We start from the raw sequence: 15,399 nt of genomic DNA on the forward strand, positions 1-15,399 counted from the left end.
TTGACAATGTCTGTGATCGAGTTAAGAAGGACTATGATCGAGTTAAGGAGGACTATGATCGAGTTAAGGAGGACTTTGATCGAGTTAAGGAGGACTATGATCGAGTTAAGGAGGACTTTGATCGAGTTAAGGAGGACTATGATCGCGTTTAGGAAGACTATGATCGAATTGAGGAGGACTATGATCGAGTTAAGGAGGACTATGATCGAGTTAAGGAGGAGTATGATCGAGTTAATGAGGACTATGATCGAGTTAAGGAGGATTATGATCGAGTTAAGGAGGACTTTGATCGAGTTAAGGAAGACTTTGATCGAGTTAAGGAGGACTATGATCGAGTTAAGGAGGACTATGATCAAGTTAAGGAGGACTGTGATCGAGTTAAGGAGGAGTATGATCGAGTTAATGAGGACTATGATCGAGTTAAGGAGGACTATGATTGATTTAAGGAGGACTGTGATCGAGTTAAGGAGGACTATGATCGAGTTAAGGAGGACTATGATTGATTTAAGGAGGACTGTGATCGAGTTAAGGAGGATTATGATCGAGTTAAGGAGGACTATGATCGAGTTAAGGAGGACTATGATCGAGTTAAGGAGGACTATGATCGAGTTAAGGAGGACTATGATCGAGTTAATGAGGACTATGATCGAGTTAAGGAGGACTGTGATCGAGTTAAGGAGGACTATGATCGAGTTAAGGAGGACTGTGATCGAGTTAAGGAGGACTGTGATCGGGTTGACAGTGTCTGTGATCGAGTTTATGAGGACTATGATCGAGTTAAGGAGGACTATGATCGAGTTAAGGAGGACTTTGATCGAGTTAAGGAGGACTGTGATCGAGTTAAGGAGGGCTGTGATCGGGTTGACAATATCTGTGATCGAGTTAAGGAGGACTGTGATCGGGTTAAGGCCATAGGAGTGTATTCATAAACGGAAGTAGGAAGTACATCCCTAGTTAAAAATCCAATGTAGGGAGACAGTATCACAATTTCCGCATGTTCTAATGTTTAATATTAAACTGATGAATATTGTATGTTTATTATTGACAGAACAGTGTTTTCTCTCAATATTTAAGTATTTCAAAGCAATGCAGGCATTAATTCAATTTTATTTATCAATGAGCCACATATATCCATTTTTCTGTACTTCAGGAAACCGGCTACCTATTTCACTACTTTGAAGTTTTTCAAGAAAGATAACTCTTACCTGCAATTACAAAGTGCATATGGTTTTATTATAAAATGTGAATTTTTAATCGTTTATAGATCATTTATTTGACATAATTTCAGCATTTATTAAATTGATATACATTAATGCAATACTAATCTATGGCCGCATCATTTTTATTGACATTATTTCGGAAAAAATTGTGTCTTTAATTTTTTTTTTTAAAAGTCACTCCTTTTTACATAAAATTCCATTTAAATTCCTTAAAATTATGACAACCTATATTTTTTTGTGGCAGAAAATTTTCTGTACTTCTAAGCAATGTAACTACAAAGGACCTGTTACAGGAACAAAAGAATTTTGCCCACAAAGCAATTTAACCATTACTGGGTTATATTTGTAGCTCCCGAAGTCACGACCCATGAGATATTTTTTAAAAATTAAAAAGGTCCCCAGGGCCTGTGCTATGAACTATTTAGTGCCGCCTTCCAAAGGTGTACGACAGGGTTCACTTTTTTGTCCAAAAAACTATCAAAACAATGTTTTACGCTACCAAATAATATTATATTATTTAGAATAGGATCTGCTGCAAATTATGAACTCAAATATGCAACAAAACATTGCATAATAAAAAAGTTATAAAATCTTAAACTCTAAAAATGTTGGTATTTTTATACACTTTTTTGCTACATCAATTGTTTTACGGAAGTAAAACACCAATTTCCGGTTCTTGTACACCAAAAATCTTTTAATATTATTTGGTGCATTATGTTGAGATACGATAGTAAAAATTTCAGAAAATTTGAGAACCGGTAAATTTGTCATATAAATGTCAAATTGTAGCAACGTCTGTTTCCAAATAAAATCCAACAACCTTATGACCTATAGTCATGTTTGATAATTTAACAATACGTCGCACCAATTTATTATCGCAACTGATCAAATTTTCATCAATAAGGTCTGCTGCTCATGATGAGCCCAACTATAAAGCTAGATGTTGCAAAATAAAAAAGTTATGCAGTCTCACACACATAAAAGTTTAGTATGTTATGTACATTTTTAGTTGTTTCGCATCTTTACGGAAATGATAGACATATTTCCGGTTTTTGTACACCAACATACTTTGGATATTATTTGGCACATTATGCTGACTGACGATAGTAGAAATTTCGAAAAAATCGGTAGTCGGTAAATGTGTCATCTTAAGGATAATATGTTGTATGACCAATGTCAAAATAAATCTTCAATAACTACAGATCAATGCAATTATTTCATAATTAACCTAAAATCATTCCAATATACTATCAAGGTGGATGATATGGTTTATAGTAGAGTATGACTGTTTAGCTAAACTAGGTGGTTTAAGGGGACATACAGCATAAGTTAGGCAATTCGTCAGAACATTTGGTGTACCAGTATAATATGTTGAAGCTATGCTATCCCATAAAATTGCTTCTTTTCAGGAGAGTTATAGTTTCCAATTCATGGATTGTTGTATTTACTGTTTTTTTTTTTTTTTAATTTGACAACAAATAGTCAAAATTGGTCATTCAAAACATTTTTCTGAATTTCTGCTTTCTCAGTTCAATCTTAGGTCTTATTATTTTTTCATATTATTCCCGACAAGTGACTGGCCAGAAGTGCATCACGTGTCCACCGATAAAAACCGATATTGACTTGGAGCGCATGATTTTTGTTGAAGGACTGGGTGTTTATAAAAATAGAATTATGACGTGTCTCCAAACAATGCACCGTCCCACTTCCGAAGTTGTTTTTGGTTTTTTTCAGATTGCTTACATTACTGTTTTGTAAAATAATAAAACAATTGTAGCCTTTAACTTCGGTCAATACCTGGATTTATCAACCTGAGAAAAGATATATCGACCTCAGCCATAGGCTATAATTGAATAATGTTTCTTTTTTGAATGCATTCACAATATGCAGTCTCTGAGTTTGCGAGCTTTAGGCTGGAGCGTTTTAGCATCTGTTAAATGTGCATAGTATCCTAGATAATACAGTATTGATGCGACATGAGTCTTTCCTGCAGGACACACACAATAGTATATGCCTTGACAGGATCCTCTGATGCGTGTAGGTCAAACTCTATCCAGACATTGTATTTTGCCTGCGACCTGTGGCGATAATGTAATTGGCCTCGCAGAAGGTCATCAGCATGCGGATACACCCATATCTCATAATCACCCCCATCTGTCTGATGTTCTGTGATATAGCCAGGTGCCAGCTTCAGCTGATATGTACCACAAGCCAAAGTCGCATTGACCTGTAGTTATTGAAGATTTATTTTGACATTGGTCATACAACATATTATCCTTAAGATGACACATTTACCGACTACCGATTTTTTCGAAATTTCTACTATCGTCAGTCAGCATAATGTGCCAAATAATATCCAAAGTATGTTGGTGTACAAAAACCGGAAATATGTCTATCATTTCCGTAAAGATGCGAAACAACTAAAAATGTACATAACATACTAAACTTTTATGTGTGTGAGACTGCATAATTTTTTTATTTTGCAACATCTAGCTTTATAGTTGGGCTCATCATGAGCAGCAGACCTTATTGATGAAAATTTGATCAGTTGCGATAATAAATTGGTGCGACGTATTGTTAAATTATCAAACATGACTATAGGTCATAAGGTTGTTGAATTTTATTTGGAAATAGACGTTGCTACAATTTGACATTTATATGACAAATTTTCCGGTTCTCAAATTTTCTGAAATTTTTACTATCGTATCTCAACATAATGCACCAAATAATGTTAAAAGATTTTTGGTGTACAAGAACCGGAAATTGGTGTTTTACTTCCGTAAAACAATTGATGTAGCAAAAAGTGTATGAAAATACCAACATTTTTAGAGTTTAAGATTTTATAACTTTTTTATTATGCAATGTTTTGTTGCATATTTGAGTTCATAATTTGCAGCAGATCCTATTCTAAATAATATAATATTATTTGGTAGCGTAAAACATTGTTTTGATAGTTTTTTGGACAAAAAAGTGAACCCTGTCATACACCTTTGGAAGGCGGCACTAAATAGTTCATAGCACAGGCCCTGGGGACCTTTTTAATTTTTTTAAAAATATCTCATGGGTCGTGTCTAAGGGAGCTACAAATATAACCCAGTAATGGTTAAATTGCTTTGTGGGCAAAATTCTTTTGTTCCTGTAACAGGTCCTTTGAAAAAATTCTACTGAGAAATGGCGACACAATCCTATTACCTTAAGGAGGACTGTGATCGGGTTGACAATGTCTGTGATCGAGTTAAGGAGGACTATGATCGAGTTAAGGAGGACTATGATCGAGTTAAGGAAGACTATGATCGAGTAAAGGAGGACTATGATCGAGTTAGGGAGGAATATGATCGGGTTAAGGAAGACTATGATCGAGTTAAGGAGGACTATGGTCGGGTTAAGGAAGACTATGATCGGGTTAAGGAGGACTATGATCGAGTTAAAGAGGACTATGATCGAGTTAAGGAGTACTATGATCGGGTTAAGGAGGACTATGATCGAGTTAAGGAAGACTATGATCGAGTTAAGGAGGACTATGATCGAGTTAAGGAGGACTATGATCGAGTTAAGGAGGACTATGATCGGGTTAAGGAAGACTATGATCGAGTTTAGGAGGACTATGATCGAGTTAAGGAGGACTATGATCGGGTTAAGGAAGACTATGATCGAGTTAAGGAGGATTATGATCGAGTTAAGGAGGACTATGATCGAGTTAATGAGGACTATGATCGAGTTAAGGAGGACTATGATCGAGTTAAGGAATACTATGATCGAGTTAAGGAGGACTATGATCGAGTTAAGGAGGAGTATGATCGGGTTAAGGAAGACTATGATCGAGTTAAGGAGGACTATGATCGAGTTAAGGAGGACTTTGATCGGGTTAAGGAAGACTACGATCGAGTTAAGGAAGACTATGATCGATTCAAGGAGGACTATGATCGAGTTAAGGAGGAGTATGATCGGGTTAAGGAAGACTATGATCGAGTTAAGGAGAACTATGATCGAGTTAATGAGGACTATGATCGAGTTAAGGAGGACTATGATCGAGATAAGGAGGACTATGATCGAGTTAAGGAAGACTATGATCGAGTTAAGGAGGACTATGATCGGGGTAAGGAGGAGTATGATCGGGTTAAGGAAGACGATGATCGAGTAAATGAGGACTATGATCGGGTTAAGGATAGTCCTTAACCCGATCATAGTCCTCCTTAACTCGATCATAATATCGAGTTAAGGAAGACTATGATCACACCAGTTGAGACGACTCTGACATGACTAAATCTGGCGTTGACAGTTGAAGTGTCTGTGTTTGGAAGGGTAGATAAGAGTGGGTTCGGGGTCGACACAGTTATTGTCACGGGCCATAGCGAGGCCCTCCTACCGTCCTACCAACACTTACACAGCACAGTTTACACAAACACACCCGCACATACAAATCTTTAAGGGGAAAACTTACATAAACATTACCGTAAATCTCCTCATAATGAACGAAGTAAATGTCAACCTTCACATCACTGTTTCACATCATTGTAATGGGTTTCAACTACATAATATAACAACCAAGCGTTGGTTTTGATATCACCGTGTAACAACCAATAATTGGTTACAATATCATAGTATATCACAGTACACTTACCAAATGTTGGGTTAAAAATATCACCGTGTAACAACCAAGTATTGGTTATAACATCAACATACAATAACCAAATGTTGGTAATAATATCACCGTATAACAACCAAATGTTGGTTATAATATCACCGTATAACAACCAAATATTGGTTATAATATCACCGTATAACAACCATGTGTTGGTTATAATATCATTGTATAACAACCAAGTGTTGGTTATTATATCACCGTATAACATCCAAGTGTTGGTTATAATATCACCGTATAACATCCAAGTGTTGGTTATAATATCACCGTATAACAACCAAATGTTGGTTATATTATCACCGTATAACATTCAAGTGTTGGTTATAATATCACCGTATAACATCCAAGTGTTGGTTATAATATCACCGTATAACATCCAAGTGTTGGTTATAATATCACCGTATAACAACCAAGTGTTGGTTATGATATCACCGTATAACAACCAAATGTTGGTTAAGAACCACCATATAACAACCAAGCGTTGGTTAAGAACCATCATATAACAACCAAATGTTGGTTAAGAACCACCATATAACAACCAAGCGTTGGTTAAGAACCATCATATAACAACCAAGCGTTGGTTAAGAACCACCATATAACAACCAAGCGTTGGTTAAGAACCATCATATAACAACCAAGCGTTGGTTAAGAACCACCATATAACAACCAAGCGTTGGTTAAGAACCACCACATAACAACCAAGCGTTGGTTAAGAACCACCATATAACAACCAAGCGTTGGGTAAGAATCACCACATAACAACCAAGCGTTGGTTAAGAACCACCACATAACAACCAAGCGTTGGTTAAGACCCACCATATAACAACCAAGCATTGGTTAAGAACCACCATATAACAGCCAAGCGTTGGTTAAGAAACACCACATAACAACCAAGCTTTGGTTAAGAACCACCATATAACAACCAAGCGTTGGTTAAGAACCACCATATAACAGCCAAGCGTTGGTTAAGAAACACCACATAACAACCAAGCTTTGGTTAAGAACCACCATATAACAACCAAGCATTGGTTAAGAACCATCACATAACAACCAAGCGTTGGTTAAGAGCCACCATATAACAAATTTTGGTCAAACATTATCGTTATACAAACTGGCGATGGTTATAAAACTTCCCATCACTATATCAAACTACGCTATTGTTTTATCATCACCGCATTACGCCATTCATTTAATTATAACCTCTATTTCACATCTGATTGTTGGTTATTAACCTCATATTATCGTATTATAGCCTGGTGTTGTTTATAATAAATTAGACTGAACTGAAATACATGTAAATGCATGTAGCTGATAGGTTGATAAATAGGTTCCTTTTCTTTCCAATGCTGTCAATGTTTCTTGTCGACTCTAGGTCTAATAAATCGTCATTATATATTGCTGCCATTAAATATCGATATGCTACCCAATGTCCAAATTACTCGATGTTATTAAAGTAAAAGTCCATCTTTATGATTCCATTACCAAAATATTTATATTACTGGTATTAAAAAAACACTGCCAGAGAAAAAGTCAAAATATATTTTCATTTCCGGTACATATATTCCTATACCAAGCTGATACCCTATACGTTCACAACCCTGCTATATAAATCGTTGTACTAACATACCGTGATAATGTCTACTCTCACCAGATCTCAGGTATAACCTCCTCGCCGTAGTTCCTCTTTCTAACGTGATGTTGTAATGTTTAAACGTTAGATCAAGAAATAAAAATATGATCACGAAGCTCTGACAGATAAGTAGCTTTTAAGAAGATGTTAAATTATTTGTACTTTTTAACAATCATTTTACTTGCCGGTGTTGCCTAATATTCGTATGACAAAACGTATAATACATGTAGCTTATAGTGCTTCAACTCCATTATCACAATCATCCTTTGTTTCGTCGTCACAGTTACTGGTACAAAGGGCTTCTTATTATCAATATTGTGTGCGTGATATAAAATATATGCTTGGCTTACTTCAAATAAATTTTGAAAAGAAGGATTACTGATACAAATCAAAAGGTAAATATACAGTAATGATAATACAGTAAATCCTTCATATAATGCCCCTCGTTTCATTTGCCATCTCATTTATTGCCAAAATATTTCAAGGTCCTCTATTTTCTTTTATTTCTGGAGTAGTATTTTACATGTTTCCCTCAATTTATCGCAAACCACTTTATAACGCCAACATTTCTCTACACAAACGGTGGCAGTCTAACGAGGTTTTTACTATACACAGACTCAAAGTTATTCGAAGTCAACATGGAAAGACTTTTTAAACAAATCTTTAGAACAAAGCAAATGACTCCACACTCGATGGTTTTGAGAGTAAAACAGACACGTTGATAGTGCTAACATGTCAGTTCTACCTATTCAATTATTCTTATGCCATGCACTCGATTACCCGGCGCCCCTTTACTAGCTGGTACTCCGCAATTCACCTCAGCGCGCCCTTAAGGGGATGGTAAAGTTGTCAAGTTACGCACATACCGGCGTGTGTTGGATATCAAACTAAATAAAATATCATATGAGTGTTTGTTTGGGGTTTACTAAATGACATTAATAAAAGCAGTACCTGAAAATCAAATGAATAATTCCCGAAGTCTCTTATCTCCAGGTACTGGTTTTACGTATACGAAACTGTTTATGTGTTGGAAAACTGAAGTGCTTGATACAAGAGCAAACAATGGCCAGCACACTTTAAGAATTTTTGAATCGATGACCTTCGATGATAGCAGTTAACTGATAAAATAAGATGTAATGTCCATTTTCTATGTTTATTTTAACCTCTGGCGTGATATACTTGTTCCAATTTATCAAATAAGTAGCCTAATACCCTGCCAGACGATAGCTGAACTGGGCAGGGACCTACGAGCCTGTTCGCCGGCGTCCACTCAGAGTAGTGATTTGGCTGTCACGTGATAGCACTGTGTACCAACACTACCTTCGGAAGCAACGTTTACCGAAAAATGATTTAGCAAAATTTAAAATGGATGTTTAAGGTTGGCACAAAAAACGATAGAATGCTGAGATATGTGATAAAGGTACATACATAATGACTCTAGATGTGTACTGACATGCTAAACAAGATATGTAGGATACAGTTACTATGAGTATTTCGTTATTTTCATGTTTACTCTATACACAGGGAAGCTGGCTGTGGAACAATGGGAACTGAATTAACCTTTCAAGGTAGGTAATGTTTTATTGTATTTACATTAAAATTAATTTCGGCGTATGAGAATGGTTTATGGATCGCTTTATGTTTATATCGTGTGTTGCTAAGGTAAACATTCATATCATGTTCAAAACCACCAATGTGGTTATGTTATTACGAAGGAAAACTTCATGCCTTTTTGATATGGTTAGTTTTATCATTCTCAAAATACATCAACATTAAATCATTGCTTTAAAAGCTATTAAAGTCATTGACAACATGAAATTTAAGTGAATTTAAGAAAAATTATAGTAGCCAATATTTATTATCCGAGGATTTGTTAATTAAAATGAAAGAATTTTCAAACATTTTAATTCTATCCTTGCCATATATTTGTTATTCTATCAATACCAATCAACGTTATTCTATCGTTGTTAATCAACGTTATTCTATCATTATCACAGAAAATTATTATATCATTGTCACACAACGTTATTATATCATTATCACAGAAAATTATAATATCATTGTCACACAACGTTATTATATCATTGTCACACAACATAATTATATCATTGTCATACAACATTATTATATCATTGTCATACAACATTATTATATCATTATCACAGAAAATTATAATATCATTGTCACACAACGTTATTATATCATTATCACAGAAAATTATAATATCATTGTCACACTACGTTATTATATCATTATCACAGAAAATTATAATATCATTGTCACACAACGTTATTATATCATTGTCACACAACATAATTATATCATTGTCATACAACATTATTCTATCATTGTCACACAACATAATTATATCATTGTCATACAACAGTATTCTATCATTGTCACACAACATTATTATATCATTGTCACACAACATTATTATATCATTGTCACACAACGTTATTATATCATTGTCACACAACATAATTATATCATTGTCATACAACATTATTCTATCATTGTCACACAACATAATTATATCATTGTCATACAACAGTATTCTATCATTGTCACACAACATTATTATATCATTGTCACACAACATTATTATATCATTGTCACACAACATTATTATATCATTGTCACACAACATTATTATATCATTGTCACACAACATTATTATATCATTGTCACACAACATTATTATATCATTGTCACACAACATTATTATATCATTGTCACACAACATTATTATATCATTGTCACACAACATTATTATATCATTGTCACACAACATTATTATATCATTGTCACACAACATAATTATATCATTGTCATACAACATTATTCTATCATTGTCACACAACATTATTATATCATTGTCACACAACATTATTATATCATTGTCACACAACATTATTATATCATTGTCACACAACATTATTCTATCATTATAACACAACATTATTCTATCATTGTCACACAACATTATTATATCATTTTCACACAACATTATTATATCATTATAACACAACATTATTCTATCATTGTCACACTACAGTATTCTATCATTGTCAGAAACATGATTATATCATTGTCACACAACAGTATTCTATCATTATCACACAACATTATTATATCATTGTCATACAACATTATTATATCATTGTCACACAACATTATTATATCATTGTCACACAACATAATTGTATCATTATCACACAACATTATTATATCATTGTCACACAACATTATTATATCATTATCACACAACATAATAATATCATTGTCACACAACATTATTATATCATTGTCACACTACAGTATTCTATCATTGTCATAAACATTATTATATCATTGTCACACAACAGTATTCTATCATTATCACACAACATTATTCTATCATTGTCACACAACATTATTCTATCATTGTCACACAACGTTATTCTATCATTGTCACACAACATAATTGTATCACTATCACACCACATTATTATATCATTGTCACACAACATAATTATATCATTGTCATACAACATTATTCTATCATTGTCATACAACATTATTCTATCATTGTCATACAACATTATTCTATCATTGTCACACAACATTATTATATCATTGTCATACAACAGTATTCTATCATTGTCACACAACATTATTCTATCGTTGTCACACAACATTATTCTATCATTGTCACACAACATTATTATATCATTGTCATACAACAGTATTCTATCATTGTCACACAACATTATTCTATCATTGTCACACAACATTATTATATCATTGTCATACAACAGTATTCTATCATTGTCACACAACATTATTCTATCGTTGTCACACAACATTATTCTATCATTGTCACACAACATTATTATATCATTGTCATACAACAGTATTCTATCATTGTCACACAACATTATTCTATCGTTGTCACACAACATTATTCTATCATTGTCACACAACATTATTATATCATTGTCATACAACAGTATTCTATCGTTGTCACACAACATTATTCTATCATTGTCACACAACATTATTATATCATTGTCATACAACAGTATTCTATCATTGTCACACAACATTATTCTATCGTTGTCACACAACATAATTCTATCATTATCACACAACATTATTCTATCATTGTCACACAACATTATTATATCGTTGTCACACAACATTATTCTATCATTGTCACACAACATTATTATATCATTATCACACAACATTATTCTATCTTTGCCATACAACATTATTATATCATTGTCACACAACATTATTCTATCATTGTCACACAACATAATTATATGATTGTCATACAAAGTGTTTCTATCATTAACTTATCATTGACAAGCAACGTTATTCTATCATTGTTATGCATTGTTATTATATCATTGTTACACAACATTAATCTTTTATTGACAAACAACATTATTTTATAATTGTCATACAGCGTTATTATATCATTGTTATGCAACGTTATTATATCATTGTCACAAAACATTATTATATCATTATCACACAACATTATGCTTTCATTGTCATAAACCGTTATTCTATTGTCATACAACGTTATTATATTTTTGTCATACAAAGTTATTCGTTATTCTTTCATTGATAAACAACGTTATTCTAGAATTGTCATATAAACTTATTCTATCGTTGCCATTCGTTATTCTATCATTGTAATATTATAAGACTCTTTCATGCACAGGGGTGTAGGATAGGGCAATTCCGAGGGGTTTTTGAATTTGGTAAAACCCGAGGCTTTGCCGAAGTTTTAGCCAGATTTGAAAACCTCGAGGGTTTGCGCAGAAATATTAATAACATCTTTCTAACATGTACGGTAAATATATCTTAAACGGTTTTAATTTCATCACGTCGCCTTTAACGCATTGCGGCATCGGAGAGTTCCAAATTAGTGACGTCACGTCATTATTGAGCCATTGTGACGTCACGTCACGTGAAATGGGATGTAAGATTAATAGAATCTTCCCCTACCTTGAGGGTTTGATAGAGAAATCTCCAACCCGAGGGGTGATGTTTTTTGGTTGTCTTACCCGAGGCTCTGCGGGGGTTAGACAACCAAAACAAATCACCCCGAGGGTTGGAGATTTCTCTGTCTCACCCTAAAGGTAGGGGATGATTGTTTTTCTTCCATCCCATTATTTCAGTCACAACTCCATCGACAGTAGTATAAACAAAAACACCTTTGGGGTATGAATTTCGTCATTCATTTTTGATGACGTCACAATTACCGGTGACGCATTTTAATGACGTCACAACCGAACACGTGCTAATCGGCACGAGGCTATCTCCCCCTAGGGGGTGACTAATAGAATCTTTCCCCCCCTTGGGGGTGAGATAGGAGAATCTCAACCCGAGGGGGAGGATTCTTAAGTTGCTAAACACGAGGCTTTGCTGAGTGTTTGGCAACTTAAGAATCTTTCCCCGAGGGTTAAGATTCCCCTATCTCACCCACAAGGGGGTGAATGATTCTTTTTCTCTTACCCTGTTCTCCCATTGTGTATCATATACACAATGTAATGATAACGTTACATGCTAAATTCAGGGTTGACGTGACGTTGATGGATTGTTGACGTGACGTCATTGTATTGTTGAAGTGACGTCATGCCATTGTTATGAATAGGGGAATCCCCCCGTCTCAACCCTAGGGTGTGACAAGGAAATCTCACTCCGGTAAAAGTGCGGAAACACCTGTCCAGGGTAAGAGAAAAGCTGATCTTCCCCGGCTTAAACGTGAGACACACCTGTGAAGGGTGGGAGAAAGACATTTCCAACACCCCTTTCTTATCCTGGAAAGCTCTATCTTACACACAGGGAAATGAGAGAAAACGTCAAACGAACAGCGTTATTCAATCATGGTCAATCATATCTAATCAATGACAAATAACGTTATTCTTTTATTACATATTTGTATTACTTGAATTTCCAACGTCTGCAAATGTTCCTTGTTTCACTCAGATTCCTGCGTACCAATAGACAGGAAAGACTGTGGTGTCGGAACCGCACTGATCAACCCCTGCTCCTGCCAGACCTATTACAGATGTAACACAAATTTTGCTATCATCAATCAAACCTGCGCAGGAGGTACTTTCTACGACCACGTGAATGATCGATGTAACACGCAGATAAATGTGGAGATTGATGGAATCTGTAGTCGCACTGAACCATGGATACAGTGCTTAAATGAAACAGGAGGTAAGTCAGTTAATGTATAATGAGTAAGTAAAACGGCAAAATGTATACTACCGCGTCAACATACCTGAACGCAAGAGGCACATGGGCCAAAACGATCACCTGAGTTGCAATTTTTTTTGCTGTTGTGATGTGACAAAAACAAATAGCACATATAATCTAAATAAATTATGCCTAATATACCTGGCAACTTTAAGAAAAAACCTTATATAACAAAACCATATAATATAGTAAAAATTACCACCTCCCAAGTGAAAAATGGGTAGCCCAATGGTAATAAAATTCTCAAATTTGATAAAGCATCATAAGACCCTTTTATCCATAGAGGGTATTAGGTTAAAACATCTCCGAGTTAGAAGAAGACGACTTTCGAAATTTTAGCCAATTTGACCCTTTTGGACAACGCCCCTCAGACACCGGGGGGATGAGTCAGGATATTAATGTTCATAACAAAAAACTGCAATTACACGATAATTTTTCCAACCAAGTTGAGAAAGGAGAAATTATACCAAAATGAGAAATTATACCAAAATGTGTTAAACTTCCATATGAACTATAGTAAAATTTACCCCATCCCAAGGGGGAAATGGGTGGACCTGGGATCATAACATTTTGATAAAGCACCTTAAGATATTTCCATTCATGAAGTCCATGGGGCTAAGAGATCCATATAATTCACACTTTTAATTTGCATTTGACTATGGAAATACACACAACAAAAAGACACGATTTAAATAAACAATCTGATCTCCCACAAAAAATACCGGAAGTTAAATAAGAATTTCTTGTACCTCTGACACAAATATAATGACCCAAAAGCAAATACTAGATTTGTGGGTGTTTCCGGTATATTCAGTACCCAGACGAGACATTTGGTACCATTTGTGACTTGTTTGAGCATAATCCTCAGAACTCCTACTCTCCGTACTGTTGTATGCATAATCCTCAGAACTCCTACTCTCCGTACTGTTGTATACATAATCCTCAGAACTCCTACTCTCCGTACTGTTGTATACATAATCCTCAGAACTCATACTCTCCGTACTGTTGTATGCATAATCCTCAGAACTCATACTCTCCGTACTGTTGTATGCATAATCCTCAGAACTCCTACTCTCCGTACTGTTGTATGCATAATCCTCAGAACGCATACTCTCCGTACTGTTGTATACATAATCCTCAGGACTCATACTCTCCGTACTGTTGTATACATAATCCTCAGAACTCATACTCTCCGTACTGTTGTATGCATAATCCTCAGAACTCATACTCTCCGTACTGTTGTATGCATAATCCTCAGAACTCCTACTCTCCGTACTGTTGTATGCATAATCCTCAGGACTCATACTCTCCGTACTGTTGTATACATAATCCTCAGAACTCATACTCTCCGTACTGTTGTATACATAATCCTCAGGACTCATACTCTCCGTACTGTTGTATACATAATCCTCAGAACTCATACTCTCCGTACTGTTGTATACATAATCCTCAGGACTCATACTCTCCGTACTGTTGTATACATAATCCTCAGAACTCATACTCTCCGTACTGTTGTATACATAATCCTCAGGACTCATACTCTCCGTACTGTTGTATACATAATCCTCAGAACTCATACTCTCCGTACTGTTGTATACATAATCCTCAGGACTCATACTCTCCGTACTGTTGTATACATAATC

The 15,399-nt window shown here is 35.0% G+C and overlaps 1 protein-coding gene across 3 annotated transcripts in view; it reads left to right on the top strand.

Annotated features, from left to right (window-relative positions):
• The window catches only part of LOC110462236, a 38,021-nt gene that overhangs the window by 14,362 nt on the left and 8,260 nt on the right, over window positions 1-15,399 (top strand). For all 3 annotated transcript variants that reach the window (XM_021516112.1, XM_021516111.1, XM_021516114.1), the window contains exons 2-3: window positions 9,017-9,060; window positions 13,481-13,717. In XM_021516112.1, the coding sequence (XP_021371787.1) occupies window positions 9,036-9,060; window positions 13,481-13,717 (262 nt within the window). In that variant the 5' untranslated portion in view covers window positions 9,017-9,035. The remainder of the gene's footprint in view (window positions 1-9,016; window positions 9,061-13,480; window positions 13,718-15,399) is intronic.

This window comes from Mizuhopecten yessoensis, unplaced genomic scaffold, assembly GCF_002113885.1.
Source record: "Mizuhopecten yessoensis strain PY_sf001 unplaced genomic scaffold, ASM211388v2 scaffold10765, whole genome shotgun sequence".
NCBI lineage: Eukaryota > Metazoa > Mollusca > Bivalvia > Pectinida > Pectinidae > Mizuhopecten > Mizuhopecten yessoensis.